Source organism: Eulemur rufifrons, chromosome 17, assembly GCF_041146395.1.
Source record: "Eulemur rufifrons isolate Redbay chromosome 17, OSU_ERuf_1, whole genome shotgun sequence".
Taxonomy (NCBI): domain Eukaryota; kingdom Metazoa; phylum Chordata; class Mammalia; order Primates; family Lemuridae; genus Eulemur; species Eulemur rufifrons.
In genome coordinates, this window is record NC_090999.1 from 55374633 (window position 1) to 55391752 (window position 17120).

At 32.7% G+C, this 17120-nt stretch overlaps 1 protein-coding gene across 2 annotated transcripts in view; it reads left to right on the forward strand.

Annotated features, from left to right (window-relative positions):
• The window catches only part of XRCC4 (X-ray repair cross complementing 4), a 196017-nt gene that overhangs the window by 108360 nt on the left and 70537 nt on the right, over positions 1-17120 (forward strand). For both annotated transcript variants that reach the window (XM_069492305.1, XM_069492306.1), the window contains exon 6: positions 2335-2482. In XM_069492305.1, the coding sequence (XP_069348406.1) occupies positions 2335-2482 (148 nt within the window). The remainder of the gene's footprint in view (positions 1-2334; positions 2483-17120) is intronic.

Sequence of the window (17120 nt, forward strand, 5' to 3'; positions counted from 1 at the left end):
CCATTAATCTGCTCCTGCTCTGTGCATTCCTGGTTAGATTCTAGAAACACCTGGGTTATAGCTCATCCTAACTAACACACCTTTAGTCACATTGTATTTTAAAGTAAATTCCAGACATTATTATAACAAATGGTGTAAACACATCACACATAGAATATCCTTTTGGTTGCCAATTGTAAGCCATCATTTGGAGTTTTGAAATGAATGGCAGCACTTTTCAGTAACTTTTTTTTTTAAATTTTACCTTATATTTTAATTTAAACTTAATATTCTTTCTTCCTAGATCTCCTCTATGATATTAAATATAACCTTTCTCCATTTTGCAAGTGTGTCTACAATTGAAATGTCCTCTACCTCCAGTACTTTTTCTAGTTTTGTTCATAGGCCAGCCTATGTTTTATACTTTAATTAGTCACATCATAGCTTAATAAAAATTGGAAAATCATTCAGCTTTAACGTGTTCAGAAAAATTTCCTTTGTAATTTATCCTTCTCTACTCCCAGTACATTTTTAGAGGTTAATGAAATAATGTACAAGAAATCTAGTGGAAACTATACATCCTAAAATTTAAACAGCTTTGGAAAGTAAAATATGCTTTGATGGAAATTCAGTTAATATTTGATCCAGGAAAAATGTACCCATGAGGGAAAAATATTTTTTAATTGTCATAATGAGAATATAAGAGCAAAGGCTATGTGCTTTGGGCAAGTCACTTAATTTCTCCGAAGCCTTGGTTTCCTCATAAATAAAAGGAAAGTGGTAATAGTAAGTACTTTAAAAGTTATTTTAAGGATTAATAAGGTAATACATGTAAAACCCTTAGCAAAGTACCCAGCATGTAAGTTCTGAAAAATAGTAGTCATTATTAAGAAAAGAAAAATCAAGAGAAGAGTTTCAAGAGAGTGGTCAACAATGTCCATGTGATCTCAGAGAGATCAAATAAAGTATGAACTGTACCAAGTGAAAACTCAACATGCAGCCTTTTTCTGCTAGAATGTGATATATGTGTACGGGAAAAACCACTCATTCTCCAAAACTGCACACTAAACATAAATGAGGCTTATGGGGGAAAAAAATTAAGGTTTGAAGAGAGCATTCAAGATGTGTACAGTTTTGTCGTTGTTGTTTTTAGGTCTCTAGTTAAAATCCTAATAAAAATACTAGCCCTTAGATCTCCAGGAATGCTTGCACCCAGCATCATAGTCAGCTGACCTTTATATCACACTTCCTCTCAAAGGGAGGAGATGTGAGTTACTGAATGCATTTGATTCCAATAGTTTCATCAAAATCAAAAATCTCATTTAAGATACAGGGAGAAATGTTTTCACAACTTCAGCAGATCTTTTAACTTTTGAAAAGAGTGTAGAGCTCTTGACTACCTCACTGTATTAAACCAGCCCCTATTTGTGCTAAAGGAATGGACTTATACATCCTGGATTTTCAGCACACCCTCTGTGAGACCTTTGTACATTGCTACGGCTTTCTCTTTGATTGGAATGATAGCTTGCCCCTGATCGCTTTTAAATGTTACCATACTGGGAAAAAATCACATGAACCAACAGGACATCCTAATGTTCAAATTATATTTATATCATTGCTTTATTTACCAATAGCAAAGGGCCCCTTTTCTTTTACAGTAGCATATATTATAGTGGAATTTACTGAATGTGAAGGAATAAATAAACTCCCCTAAAGCTTTTTGAAACTAAGTTGTTAATAAAGAATAGAGGAATATAACTCAAGCATGTTTCTATTGTTGCTTCTGTTTCTCATGTTTCAAATACTTTGAGGCATAATTTAATGGTTTAGCCACATTAGATAGTTGTGTTATTATTTTCTTACATTATTCTTGTACTTATTTCTCACACTTAGCTTAAAAGTCTATGAAATTATCTCTGAGTCCACTAACAAAAGTCCTCATTTCTGCTGATAATTACTGTTTCATATCAACTTGATTTATATCATTCCTATAGCAGTTTTTTTTTCCCCAAACAGTATTTGGAGGTGGTTCAAGGCATCTGTCTAGTTCTAGTAATGAGAGATTAAACTGTGCTAATAATGCATTTAGGAAGGTGGTTGCCTGAGAATACGAAAAGACCATTTTGATCAAATTATTCCATGTGTACAATACATGTAATGTTTTATGTTAGTACTGATGTATTATATGTCATCTAACTGGCTCACTTCATGAAATCTGAGTAAAGGTTTAAGAGAATAGTTTTGCTATATTTTAACTGTCACCTTGTGTCAATGCTAAAGCAGCAAGTTGATATTTTACTAACAAATTATGTGCATAATTTTGTTGAGTCATATTCTTATGTCATTTTGTTTTAGCCACTGTGAGTAAAGATGACTCCATTATTTCAATTCCTGATGTCACTGATATTGCACCAAGTAGAAAGAGGAGGCAGCGAATGCAAAAAAATCTTGGGACAGAACCTAAAATGGCTCCTCAGGAGCATCAGCTTCAAGAAAACAAAAAGTAAGTTATTTTATTCTTTGCCAAATAGATGACATTTTTAAAAATCTAATACATAATCATAAAAATTATATTTTTTCTGTATTTACTTGAAGTTATTTTTAAGAATAAAAATTATGATTTTGGAAATTGTAAAATGTTTGAATTAATATATTTTCTCTGGTATTTGGTTAATTCCTATTAATATTTAAATCAGATATGCTAAAAACATAAGCAAAAATATTTTTCTTGTAGTTTTTAGGAATTAATTAAAAATGGCATGCAGTATGCTAAAAATATTAAAATCCAGCTTGTGGTCAGTAAAGTATTTCAATCTAATTTACTGCTTAAAAGAGATCCATATAGCATTCAAATTAGCCACTTGATTTGGTTATGCTTGGTATTTTTTTCAAGTAAAATATTCTTTCCTAGTCATCTGTTTATTTCTTTTAAGCTTTGGCATTATATATTTTATTTTACATTATTTTCACCGGTTTTTCACTCTTTGGTTCTGACTGCCCTCTATCAACCTACAATCCAATTTAGTTGTAATGAGTTAAGAAGTTGGAATACTTAACATTTCATTACAGCAAAACAATGAGCATTTGTAAAGAATATTATCAGTTGAATCCAAAATGAATGTGTATATCATTTGTATGGTTGGTTATGTGTATATATGCTCTGAGAATTTATTTTTTCTTTAAATTTTTTCTTAATTTTGTAAACAGTTATTGAACAATGACCGTATGACAGGTGATGTTACAGTCCAGGGGTTTTCAAAGTATGGAATGGTAGGGGTAGGGGACCACAAAATCTATCCTTCTTCAATTCCATACCTGTGTGAGGCTGGATTTTCTTCATATCCTTCAATTAAAATAATATGTCGCAGCTGATTGACTGCAGAAGCTAATGAAAATCCAACTGTTTTCAATCAAACCAGCCAGCAAACAGATGTGCATACGTATAAAACAATGCCCTTAAAAGATTTTGTTTGGAAAATATAATGATGTTTCATAAAGAATATGTTATTCATGTTATCATATACTGGATGCATGTTATTTTTAAATGAATTAATGGATATTCTCAAATTTGCTCAGTTTTAATTTTGAGTATGGCAATAGTCCACACAAACTAAAATGTGGACTCAAAATTCTTGAGACCTTCCAGAATTTTAAAAAGTATAAGGGGTACTTAGAGCAAAAGGCTTTAGAATTCTATCATTGACAATGAGGATGCCAAGGCTTAGGCACAGTCCATGCCGTCAGGAAACTGGCAGCCTCAGAGGAACATATTTTCGTTTCTAGCATAAAAATAAGTATTACCTAGTAAACAGTGGGGTTATTTTGTCTGTTTATCATTGGGTTTTTATTCTCTCCACAAGTAGCCTGATCTACTTGTACTTAAAAATGCACTCTGTATACTACACTGAGTCCCAATGTCTTTAAACAATATATGCAAAAACCCAGTATGGTTTGTGTTTATCATCTGAATGTATTAATTAGCTCATAACCCCTTGATTGAGTTCATAGAATTCAAATATGATCTCTTTTACATAATGAACCAAAAATATTTCCAATTTACAAACATTGGGATAGCCAAACTAGTTTTGCAGATTAACATGAGAAATAATAAAATTTCAAGCAATTTGAAATATTCAGAATACTTCATTAAGCCAATCAGTAAACAGGTGACTAATGAGTATTGTTATTGCCAGGCATAATATTGATCATGCTGAGCACTCAGGGGAGTGGAAAATAGACACAACTCTTATCCTTATAGAACTTTTGGTCCAATTGTTTTGTCTGATAAAGTTTCAGAGTGTGAGGGAAGAAAGAAATATATTGGTCTTATGTTAGAGAGCTGCATCTTAGGACTTTTCACTCTATGTGTGAACTAAAGGTAAGGTTTTGAGGTTACTTACATTTTCTGAGTACACTGTATTGCTTAAATGGGTTTCTGATATGCATGGTACAAGGAGGAAGGAAATTTAGTTATGATCAAGACTCCATATTTTTATTTAGCTTTTTAATAAAGGCAATGTGTTTGTTTCTATAAACATACATATGATTAATATTCTGTTCCTTTTCTTTTCCACGTTTAGATGATCATGTCAATGCTTGTTTTCTATACTCTCACCATTTTAAAAGTTGGCATAAGCCATATCAGCTTTTTTGAATTGTCAGCTAATTATAACATTGTAGGGCCTTTAGGCAAGACTGCCCCTAAATACAAATGAAAAACACGTGATAGGGGTCAGGAAGACTTTTAAAGATTAAAGGAAATTTAGTATAACATGTATCAATCAGATGGTAAGTGATTGATACCCTGCCTTATAATTTCTTCTCTTTTGCCCAAATAAAACATACTTCAGGAATATTTTTTCCATTTTAAATACAGGAGACTGAAATTTTATGGCTCTTAGAAATTTAAAATACTAGTTCTTTTCCAATTCTTTTTATCAAAAAAATTAGAAGCTTTTACAAAACAAAAATAAAAATAAGCCCTTAGCTGTAAAAAATAATCTTAGAATAAGACATTCCCAAATAGTGATGATTAGCACATATTTTATGTTGTTAAATTAAATCTACTATTATTTTTCTGCCTTCCTATCCATCAACAATATATACATCAATTAGGTTAATGTATCCTAGCTATAGCCTCCCAAGCAAATACAAATGTGGTTAGTTTGCTACTTGTGGGTGAAAAGACATCCGCCACTACCTCTAAATTTAATAGTTCCCTGGGCCCTTTAATAGATTCCATGACCTCCTGTCCCTTCAGACATTCCCACTGGTCATCTAACATACACTTCCTCTATTTGGCTTCTCTTGGCTTTTCCAGCTCTGCATCTCAAGAACAAACAAAACGGGGAGAAGGGGTGGTCATAGGTACTATGATTTAATTTCTTTTTTCTGTCTATAGAAGACATTTTATCTTTCCAGGATTTAGTTTTTCTCATCTATAAATGAAAGGATTACACCAGAGGATCTGTAAGATCTCTCTCAATATTTATAATTCTATTACACCTTTAACTATTTATCATTTTCAAAACATGAATATGATTTAACAATAAATTACTTCTATATTTATTAGCTACCAATTAAAATTTGTGAAACCATTAAAAATATAACATATCTATCCATGAGAAAATTATCTGTCTTTTAAATTTAAGTATTTATAGGTATTTTACAATGTAAAATTTTTGGTACTTTTTAAATACCATAGGGTACCTTGTATTCTTAAAAATACTAAATACTTCTCTATAAAACAAAAATCTTAGTGACTTTTAAATTTAGCTGAACATTTATTATGACTCTTTGTCATTGGTATAATGACAAGGTGTCAGAGTACAGAGATACAAAAATAAATAAGAATTGTGATAAGTGCTTCCTATGTTATCTCTCATTTAAATCTCACACAAATCTTACGAGGTAGGTATTAACTTGCCCTTCTTACACATAAAAAGCACCCAAGGCTCAGAAAGATGTAGTTATTTTTCCAGAGCTGCACAACCAATGTTTGGAGAGTTTGTGCTTGGTCCAAACAAAGCTTATAATCTTTTGAGAGACAAGAGATATACAGAAATAATTTTGTGATTGCAAGAGTATAGCATAGTATATTTTGAGGGTATAGTACATCAACTGTAAGGTTCTAAATTGTAATCATTGGAATTATGTTTCAGATTTTAAATATACCATCTATCATAAGTAGGAATGGATTTAGGGCATTTTTGTTCGTTTTTTGAGACAGGGTCTTACTCTGTCACACAGGCTGTAATGCATTGGCACAATCATAGTTCAAGGCAGCCTCAAACTCCTGGGCTCAAGTGATCTTTCTGCCTCAGCCTCCTTAGTAGCTGGGACTACAGGCATATGCCACCATGGCCAGCCAAATTTTTTTTTTAATAGACAGAATCTCCCTATGTTGCCCAGGCTGGTCTCCTACTCCTAGCCTCAAGTGATCCTCTTGCCTTGGCCTCCCAAAGTGCTAGGATTACAGGCATGAGCCATCACACCTGGCCAATTTAGGGCATTTTATTTGTATCTGAGAACCACTTTTTTTCTTGGAAGCTTTTCTTTTGACTCAATATACAAAGGGAAGAAGTGACTTCAGTTAATACCTAAAATACTTTATAGTTAAAAGTTATTAGAGACGGCAGAACAAATATGAGTAGCTATAAAAGGAATACAGATATAAAATAAACATTTAAATTTACAGAGCTTTACAATGATTTTTTAAATAATTTTGGTTTTTAACTTTTAATTTTTATTTGTGCCTATTTTTACCCATTTTATTCTTTCAGTATATTTAAGCAAGAACCACTTAAGATCTTTTGTTACAAAGATATGCTAGAACCTAATTGGTGGGATCTCAAATCCTATTCCAACAGTATTTCAATATTAGAAAGTCACAGTGTGTTACTTGTACATTATATTTAATCTGTATTCATTGTTTAAAAATATAATAAACTTTTCATTCTGAAAAAATTAAACTACTTCTTTCTGAGTTAATGAGATGGCATTTTAAGTAGTAATTGTAATTTACCAGAATTTGATAAAAAGTATGTTATTTTTCACCTGAGAGAAGTTAATTTGTAAATAAACTTTCCAAATACCTGGACAAATTATGTATGTCAAGTATAAAAGAAAGTTATAGTAAAGTTGTTTGTACCCATAAATACACTAAATAGTGAAATATAAAATATAGTTTTCACAAGAAAATATGTCTGAAAACTACCATGGAAATATTTAACCATATTCTGTAAAATACTGTTAAAATATATTCATGTGAAGAGGGAGAAGTGAAGTCAAGCCCTATGTATTTATTTTTGATAATAAGTATGTCTACATTTCAGGGATTTAGTTTAAATAAAGAGTGATATAACATAGTAATGAGGTAAGGTAACAGGCAAAGCAAAAATGACCTCTCAGAGTATCTGGGCTTTAAAACAAAATTTAATGAGAGGATAGCAACATAACTAATAAGCAACTAAATATTGTTCATACAGGAAAATTTAGCACATTATTTAGGTTTTGTAAATAAGTGTGAAAGCTATAATGCAGATAACTTCTCAACAGATTATCAAACATTATCACTTACGTATAAATTAAAATTCCATCCTTATGAAAATAATTATTCCTCAGCCATATAAGAAAATTAAGAAAACATTAACAAAAATTAGTAAGTTAAAATGCATTTGTAATAGTCACAGTTTTTAATAATTGAATATTTCAGTATGTTTGGAAGTTCTAAAAAGTTGTCACTTCTGATATCTTAAAAATACATTGTAACCCTAGATAGATGTAGTTTTCTAAATCTCTAAGTTTACTCTAAAATGCAGTGATGCCATCCTAAGTGAAAACCATGTCCTAGGGAAATATTGACCCTATTCTGTTAAATAATGTCAAAATCTGTATTATGCACAGAACTTCAATACTAGTGATTTTAATTTAAACAATTATTCAGTGGATTAATGAATGACGTACTCTTCATTGTTCATAAAAGAGAGAAGGAGACAATATATGAATGAGTTATTTCAACTTGCCAAATCTACCCATAAAACCAGTTTAATTATTACTATTGTGTTATTGTTATTACTATCTTACAAATTAAACTGTTAGTTCAACCTTAACCAGTCACTACTATTTATGAAGCTCTTTGACTACATGGTGTTCTCCTTCAATTTACTACACTAAAGAAAGTGTCACCTGTTTATAAAACTTACTAAAAGTACATGAAATATTTGGATGGATATGTTCGTAAGTGTATGTTCTAAGTTCATTCATTAGAAATAACTCTTAGATGACCATTATTAAGAGTTTTTGAAATCTGCATACTTTAAGAATTTGTAAGTGAATAAAGGTATTCTACCACATTCATGTTTCTTGTGTTCTAAGCCATGTTTAACTAGAAAAGACTAAATGTGAATGAACATATTACACAATTGTGTTTACTTCTCTTAGTGACAAAGAAAAGATCGCACTGAAAATTTTAACTTTATAGTTCACATCACCACAGCCTATTAACCATTATGTCTCATTAAATTCATGTGGGAAGCCTGACTTCATTAGTTATTTTCAATTCTAAGCCTCTGTGGGATTTCAGACGTTGTTTCTTCTGTATCTCCTATGATAGCCTCTCAGCTGAGTTTGCATCCAATGTAGGTCTACCATATGATTTCACATTGACTAAGGAAATGCACAGTAGACAGTGTTTGTTGAGAACCAAAGAATTTGGACTATGACTACCTTCACATTGCTGAGCCAACTAAACCCACTCCCTGATCTCATATAGCTTCTTCTACCTGAGAGAAGACAAGCATTAATTACATCATTACATAGCTATGTAATTCTAAACTTATGAAGGAGTTAAGAATTTAGGGGAAACATAGCAAAGAAGATATGGCTTGAAGAAACATGATTGGAGCTATAGAATCTGAAGGGTAAAGTGGAGTGAAATAGTGGGGTAGGGAATAGAGAGCAGAGTGTTGAGGCAGAGGAAACAGCCTATGAGTCCGTGCCCAGGCGGAATGTGTGAATGTGATGAGTGGGAGGGCACCAGCAAAAGAGGGCGTGAGACTAAACTGAGGGCTTCTCGGAGGCCAGACCGAGCAGGTTGTGTGGCCCATGTTCAGAATTCAGCTTTTCCTCATGGACTGGATAGCATCCCTGTTTCTTACATTGCAGAGGACTTTTCTTCTGTTTTTCCTACCTTTTGATACTGTTTTTTAACTCTTGTTAACAGTTATCAAATTGTCATTGACTAGAAAATGCTGATACTTTGGTCAGTGTTGCATCTTCTTAGATCTAATGATTTAAAGTGATCTGATACTATTGTACTTAGTTTCTTTTTCTGTTTTTTTAACTGTGCTTTCAAATTGCTTAATGTCCAATTTTGAATTCCCAGTAATAAAACTTTCATTCTTTTGAAACAGAGGAAACCAGAAAATTAAAAACATTGAAACTTATGTAGAGTGCTCCCAGGGATAATAGATTAAATTGGCATGTGTTAGCAGTTCTGAGGTACAGAATTGTCCTGCCAGTTTGCTTCTTTTTGGTGAATATAAATGCTTTTTTTCAGGAATATTTTTAGATTTTTGATGGTTTCCCACTTTTAATAAGACTCTGAAATCCTTGAATCTGGCATATATTGATAAATAATTCATTTAAAAATTTAGTGTGACTAATCCACACAATATGATTATACTTGAGGAATACGCACTCTGTTCTGTCAACTAGCGTGAACATGAAGAGTTATTATTCAACATAACCATATGCTGTACATTCCTTGCTATTTACTATCTTGCATCACTTGAAATTGTGATTTATAGAGTTGCTTGTTATGTCTTTTTAATTCTGTATATTAAAATGATCCAGCTGACAAAGACTGCAGAAATTGCAAAATTATTTTCATATTTGTATACTTTACTTTCATAAGATCATCAGGTAAAATCCTGAGTGTAAACAAGAACATTGTAAAATTGCTTTTTGTAAATATATAAGGGCACAATAGGTATCTAAATACAACAGTACAATATGTTAGAGCTTTATGAAGCACCCACCTTAAAATTTTAATGAAGTCATGCTTTATCAGACAACATAATAACCAAGGAAGAATTTTTCTTTTATATTTTCCTTAAATTTAGAAGCTCTTATTATTTCTTCCAACATTCTAAAAAAGCAAATACAGTAGTTCTCTCTTATCTGTGATTTTGCTTTCCCTGGCTTTAGTTACCCATGGTTAACTGTGGTTTGAAAATATTAAATGAAAAATTCTGGAAACAAACAGTTCATAAATTTAAATTGTTCACTGTTCTGAGTACAATGATGACATTTCACGCTGTCTTGCTTCGTCCCGCCCAGGACATGAATCGTCCCTTTGTCCAGTGTATCCAGGCTGTATACACTATTCGCCTGTTAGTCACTTAGTATCTATCTCTGTTACCAGATTGAAAAAACATAGTTTATATAGGATTTGGTACTATTTCAGGCATCCACTGTGGGTCTTGAAACTTATCCCTGGAGATAAGGGGGGACTACTGTACAAATAAGTCCAACTCTGTTCATTATCTCTAAATAAAATTCTATTGATAGCATTCTATTGGTATGACCTAAAGTCAATTGTGTCAAGGTAGACTAACTGGATTATTCAAACAAATCATTTACTCCATTCATTATTTACTTATTTAGGTAAATTGAGCCACTTTTCCGGTTACTGAAACTAACAGCCAGGTAATAAAATCAGCCAACTAAGAAAATGTCCAAATTAAATGATTTAATTAATGTTCTAATGCTTGACACTTTTTCAACTATTTCAGCTTATTTCCTCCCACCTAGAAATTTCTTTTTTTTCTTCTAGACATTCTATTTCTCAGATTTGTAGGTTCCTTCTCTCAAAAGCAAACTAGTTTTAAGAGATATTGGGATTAGAAGCTGAATAAGGGCTTGCTTAACTCTTCACAGAAACAATTTATTTGATCTTGTTTAATTTTTCAAATGTACTCAAGCATAGCACCCTCATGCAATCTGCCTCTGCCCACAAAAAAAGAGATAGTGTTCTTCAGGGCACTAGTTTGGGATGTGAACTCTGAAAATTCTTGGCTGTCCATGATTTTTAAGATATAAGAACATTTAAGCCAAATTATAGGATGCTAGGCATTAAAATGGATTACAAGAAAATAAATTTGGTGTATATGGGACCTCCCTGTTCCCCTCCCAATCCTACTACTTAGGAAATTTCCTGTTTATCCCACTGGTAGCCCTGCTGAAAGTAGCAGGATCATTTTCTAAGAGAATTTCAGTGATTGGAATACATTGAAACACCCTTGAAATGAGCAACTGAACATCATCTTAACTGCAGGATAAAACCATTAAAGTAGCCTGGGCAAAATGTGCAAATAAATACTTGCATGTTTTAGATCCTTTTGTATAGTCTTTGTTTCTGCAGGCTAGCAAGTAAAAATTTATAGGTTAACATATTTCATATAGAAGTCACAGACATGGTTTAATCTTCTGTATGATGGCTGATTTCTGAAACACGGAGCTCGAACATGTTGTTCAAAACAACCTTAAAAATATTATTAAATTATGACTTTTCACAGATGTTGGTTGCTTCTTGAACCATAGTGTAGTTTTAGCTATGTGTCCTGAATCAACCTTTAAATGGTCCCATTAAGTAATTGGGTAGCCGTAATATTTCAGGTGAGCAGTGGATGGCAAAACAACACACACACACCTTAGAGTGAGTTTATGATTTAACTAGCCAAGGTGACACAATTTTATCACAGTCCTTGTGGCTATAAGGAACAGAAAAAGATGCAGCACATCTCAGCCCAGTATTTCCCCACCTTCATAGAGTGGAATGGAGTATTGCACAGCTGTCACTGATACTGTTTGTATAAGGTATGGTCTTCCTCCACCGCAAAAGCTCAATTCTTATTTTTTTAATACTACGGTCTTACAGCATCATCCTTGAAGAAACTGCACAGTCCATGCACTTTTGTTTAGAAGAATAATTATAAACATCAAGCACTCCTGGCTACCGAACCAAAATTACCGTGTGTATTAACGTTTTTCAGTGTCCTAAAGAGTTCACTTCCCCACAGTAACACAGTTGCAGTCAAATAGAGTTTAAAATCGCTGGGCACAGTGGCTCACCCCTGTAATCCCAGCACTTTGGAAGGCCGAGATGGGAGGATTGCTTGAAGCTAGGAGTTGGAGATCAGCCTGAGCAACATAGCAAGACCCTATCTCTACAAAAAGTAGAAAAATTTTACAAGCATCTAGAAGCTTAAGACAAAGAAAAAAAAAAAAAAGTAGAAAAATTAGCTGGTGTGGTGGCATGTGCCTGTAGTCCCAGCTATTTGGGAGGCTGAAGGAGGCAAATCACTTGAGCCCAGGACTTTGAGGTTGCAGTGAGCTATGATGATGATGCCAGTGGACTCAAGCCTGGGCAACAGAGCAAGACACCGTCTCAAAAAACAGAAATACATAAAATAAAGTGTTCACTCTTAATACAATTCTTCTTTTAATGGAGTGTTGAAGAAAGTTATCAGTTTGCCTTCTGGTATAATTCTTCCTATGTTTCTATTGTAGATATCATAAATTATAAAAACTTAAAACTTAGAGGAGGTAAGGGTCCAACTTTAACCCATTTATTTTTCAATAAAATGAAGTTCATTTTATTTGTTTCTAATTATAAAACTACATACTCATTCTAGTAAAATCAGAACACACAGAAACAAAAGGATGAACATATGGAAAATTCATAATCCCACCCACCTGGAGCCAACCACCATTAAGAGCATGATTCTCTATCTTTGCAGATCTCTTCCTCTTCCACACTTTATTTGCAAAACTAGGCTCATACCATTTATGATGTAACCTGCTATTTTTTTAACTTCCATATTAATATATTATAAACATTTTCTACTTTCATAGATAGTTTCAACATCATTTGATATAGTATTCCATTGTAGAGATGTATAATTTCTTTAACCAATCTCCTACTGGACGTTTAGGCTTTATCCACATTTATGTTATTGCAAAGAGCATTGTATTTGTTTGTACCTATGAATTCCAAAAAGTGGAATTACTAGGTCAGAGGACATGTGTATTTGTTAGCTCTTTATTATGTTCATCAGAATTTCTCTAGAAAGGCTATAATAATTTGTACTCTCACAAGCAGTGTTTGCCTTTTGTTGTTTTATTTTCTATTTCAGTTTGATCATTGCCAGATCATTCTAATCATTTAGTCAACGAATAGTATCTCATTCTTTGAATTGTTATATTTAACCATTAAAGAAGTCTTATAAATTTTAAATATATATTGATTTTTGGCATTTCACCTTTTCTTTATTACCTGTTCGTAGCCTTAGCTGATTTTGAGTGGAGGTCTTTGTCTCCTATTGGTTTATAAGAGCTCCTTATATATTAAATGTTTTTATTTTTCCCAGTTGTCATTTGCCTTTTAATTTCTACTAATGACATCTTGTATTCACATAAATTATTGGTAAGATCTATTAGTCAATAATAATGATAATATTTAACACTCATTGAATAAGTGTGTCTTAGACGTTGTGCTAAGCTCTGTATATGCATTATCTTATTTAATTGTACTCATTACATCAGGAAGCTCAGACCTAAAGAGGGTAAATAACTTGCCCAAAGAGAAGTGCTGTATTTTTGATTTTGAATCTAGAATCTTCTTAAAAATTGCCAACAAATTTTTGCTTTTTTCTAGTTTAAATCTCAAAATATTTGAAAATTATATATGTTTATATGGAAAATGTAATTATCAGATTCAAATATCTAATTCTTGCAGACTTTTGGTACCTGAACTTTAAACATTTTTAGTGTCAAATTAGGTTTATAAAATGAACGTTCAATTGCTATGTATTTACTTTGGTCATCATGAGCAAACCTCATTTTTTACACAACCTTAATTTTATCATAATGTTTATCTTAGTTGCAAAAGTAAACACAGAGGTGGTTTTAAAAGGAGATAGGTTTTTACTAGCTTCCCTCTGTGTTTACCTAACTGTTCAGGCTGCGACTCTCACTTTTCTTGCTGCATGTTTTGATTAATGGCCCCTTGGACTTGTTCCAGAGTATACTGATTATAGTCAGTGCACTTCAAAGATGATTTATTAATTGTGTTTGCAACACAAAATAATTAAGTAAAGATTGATCACATACATTATTATAGGTTTGCCAATGAAATTAGCAGTTATATTTTAAAATAAAGTTTGCCCAAGTAGATTTTTTTAAATATACAGAAAGGATAAAATTTTAATTTTTTTTTTAATTATTCAGTATTAACCACTGCTTTATGGCTTTTTAAAGCATGCTTATTAAATGTATCATAGGCATGGTCATGTAAATGCATGTGTTTTAAGTTCTATCTTAACATAATTTTAAGACAATACATTTCATTGGAGGTTACATAGGTGTTTTAAAAAGTATTTTCATGTTTATAACTCACCCTGGGAACAACCCTTACTACAATTCCCCCAGGCCATTACATACATTTAAATTTCAAATTACTGACAGACTCAGATTTCTGTTTAAAAAGATTTTTAATAGGAGGCTGTTATAATCTGAGTTTTAGTTTATCACATGTTTTGAATATATTATGCTCCTATTTTTCAAAAGACTTTGATACATAATTATCTAAATTTGGTTTGATAAGAGTTATTGTTTCAGGCATTTTAAGTACTCTACCAACATAGAATAATGTATAAATATTCATTATACCTGGTCAGTGTGTTTATTAATCAAAAGAAATGACTCCCTGCTCATAATTTATAGTTCAATATTGAAAGAAAAATAGGTCCATTTTTAAAATTTGGTATACTATATCCAAAATTTACAGTGTAAAAGTGAAATTCTATAACTTAAATCATTTACCATTATATATAACTAAGTGTAAAATAAGTATTTGGTCTGTACTAAAACATCATGAAATAAAATATTTTATCACACTAGAACCAAAGGTTGTTTCATGTTGTCTGAAAGTATAAGATAGTTATGCCAAAATAAGAAGATATGAACACCAAAAGTAACTGAGATGTTGGCAAATAGAATAAAGAAATCAGATGTGAGAATAAAAAAACAATAAACCTAAGAAATTAAAAACATATAGCAATCCATTATTATTATTCATGGATTTTGTTTGATTTTGGGAAATCATTACTAAAGGACAGTAGGTACAGACACCCTTTGTTTAAACATCATTATTTGAAAATATTTTCAGTAAAAATTTTTATTTTTTTTTATTTTTTTTTTTTTGAGACAGAGTCTCACTCTGTTGCCCAGGCTAGAGTGAGTGCCGTGGCGTCAGCCTAGCTCACAGCAACCTCAAACTCCTGAGCTCAAGCAATCCTCCTGTCTCAGCCTCCCGAGTAGCTGGGACTACAGGCATGCGCCACCATGCCCGGCTAATTTTTTCTATATATATTTTTAGCTGTCCATATAATTTCTTTCTATTTTTAGTAGAGGTGGGGTCTCGCTCTTGCTCAGGCTGGTCTCGAACTCCTGAGCTCAAACGATCCGCCCACCTCGGCCTCCCAGAGTGCTAGGATTACAGGCGTGAGCCACCGCGCCCGGCCAGTAAAAATTTTTAAACATAATATTTTGTTTAATTGAAAATCTTTTACAATAATCTTGTTTCTAAACAATTCCTAAAAATTATAATTTCTCTATATCAAATCTGTGTGTTGCTTTTTAAAATGTCATGTTTGTAATAAGTGAAGATAAATTATCAGTGTATTGAGTAAAACAATACTATCATTACCAATATTATTGAATGCTTACTCCTTTCCACACCACTTCTAGAAATACAGAATAAGAGGTTGGCACAGGCTCTGTCTCCAACAATCTTTGTATGTGAAATAAAACAATGAAGGAAGATTAATCAATAGCCTACATGAATCTTTTCTTTTTTGGTAAATTTTCTGACAAATTTTTAATATGTATATGGCTAACTGAAATATGCCTAAAGTGTGGCAAATTCCATAACAAGTGGAAGAACTATGAAATTTCAGAGGAGAGAGAGTTGATAGTTCTTTTGTAGGACTATGGAATAAGGAGTTATGATAAAATTGGAGAAGACTGGTCAGGAGGAGGTGTATTTGAGTTTGGCTTTGAAAATTAATAGTGTTTCTGTAAGCATAAACTGAGGAAAGATAATGTGGAGACTAACAATTGAACCCAGTCCACTGAATCCCCTTATTTTTTTTAGTAACAGAACCCCTTTCCCACCATCCGATGCATCCACAAGTTTTCATAGGGTACATAGCTGCCAGCCTAGAGGGTACATTCCCCAACCTCACTAGCAGTAAAGTATGGCCATGTGACAAAGTCATTGCCATTGGTATATTAGTGGAAATGATGTATACAATTTAGGGCTCTTGACCTTAAAATGATTGGGCATATATTTCTATGTCTCTTTCTTCTTTCTTAGCCCATCTTCCACCTAGCCTTTAAGGAAAACATCCTAGGAGATGGTTGAGCAACAAGATAAGAATCATGGTCCCTGGACAATCTCGTGGAGCAGGGCAAGATATCTATCATGGACTACCCAGCTCCCTCTGGACTATTGTGTGAGAGAGATAAATGGCTAGCTTGAATGAAGCCATTACACTTCTTGATTCTCTTTGCTAGAGAAACTTGGGATATTTCTTAACTAAAAAGAAGGGTATCTTATCAGGGGAACAGATTGCATACGTAAATGCATAGAGGAAGAGTCTGAAAGATTGAGGGAAAATGCCCATATACAGTGAGTAGAAATATGAATAAAGCTGTCAAGGTAGGCGAAACTTGATCACAAAGAGACTTAAATGCTAGCTTTATTTATCTGGACTTCTTTTATGAATGGTACAGGGACATGATAAAAGATTTTGAGCTGATGAATGGCATAATGAACACTGCTTTAGAAAAATTTCCCTGGAAACCATGTATTAGATGGTGGGGAAGTTTACAGATTGGCAGTGAAGACAGGAGGATATTATGCTAATCCAGGAAGAGTTATCTGAAGAACAGTGATTGTAAGTAAGTGTATGAGTGTGATTGGGAAGCAACAGTAGGGATAGACTGGGAAACATTTAAGGTTGATATCCTCCTACCACCAAAGACCTGGGAAGCTTCATCAGTTACTGAAAACT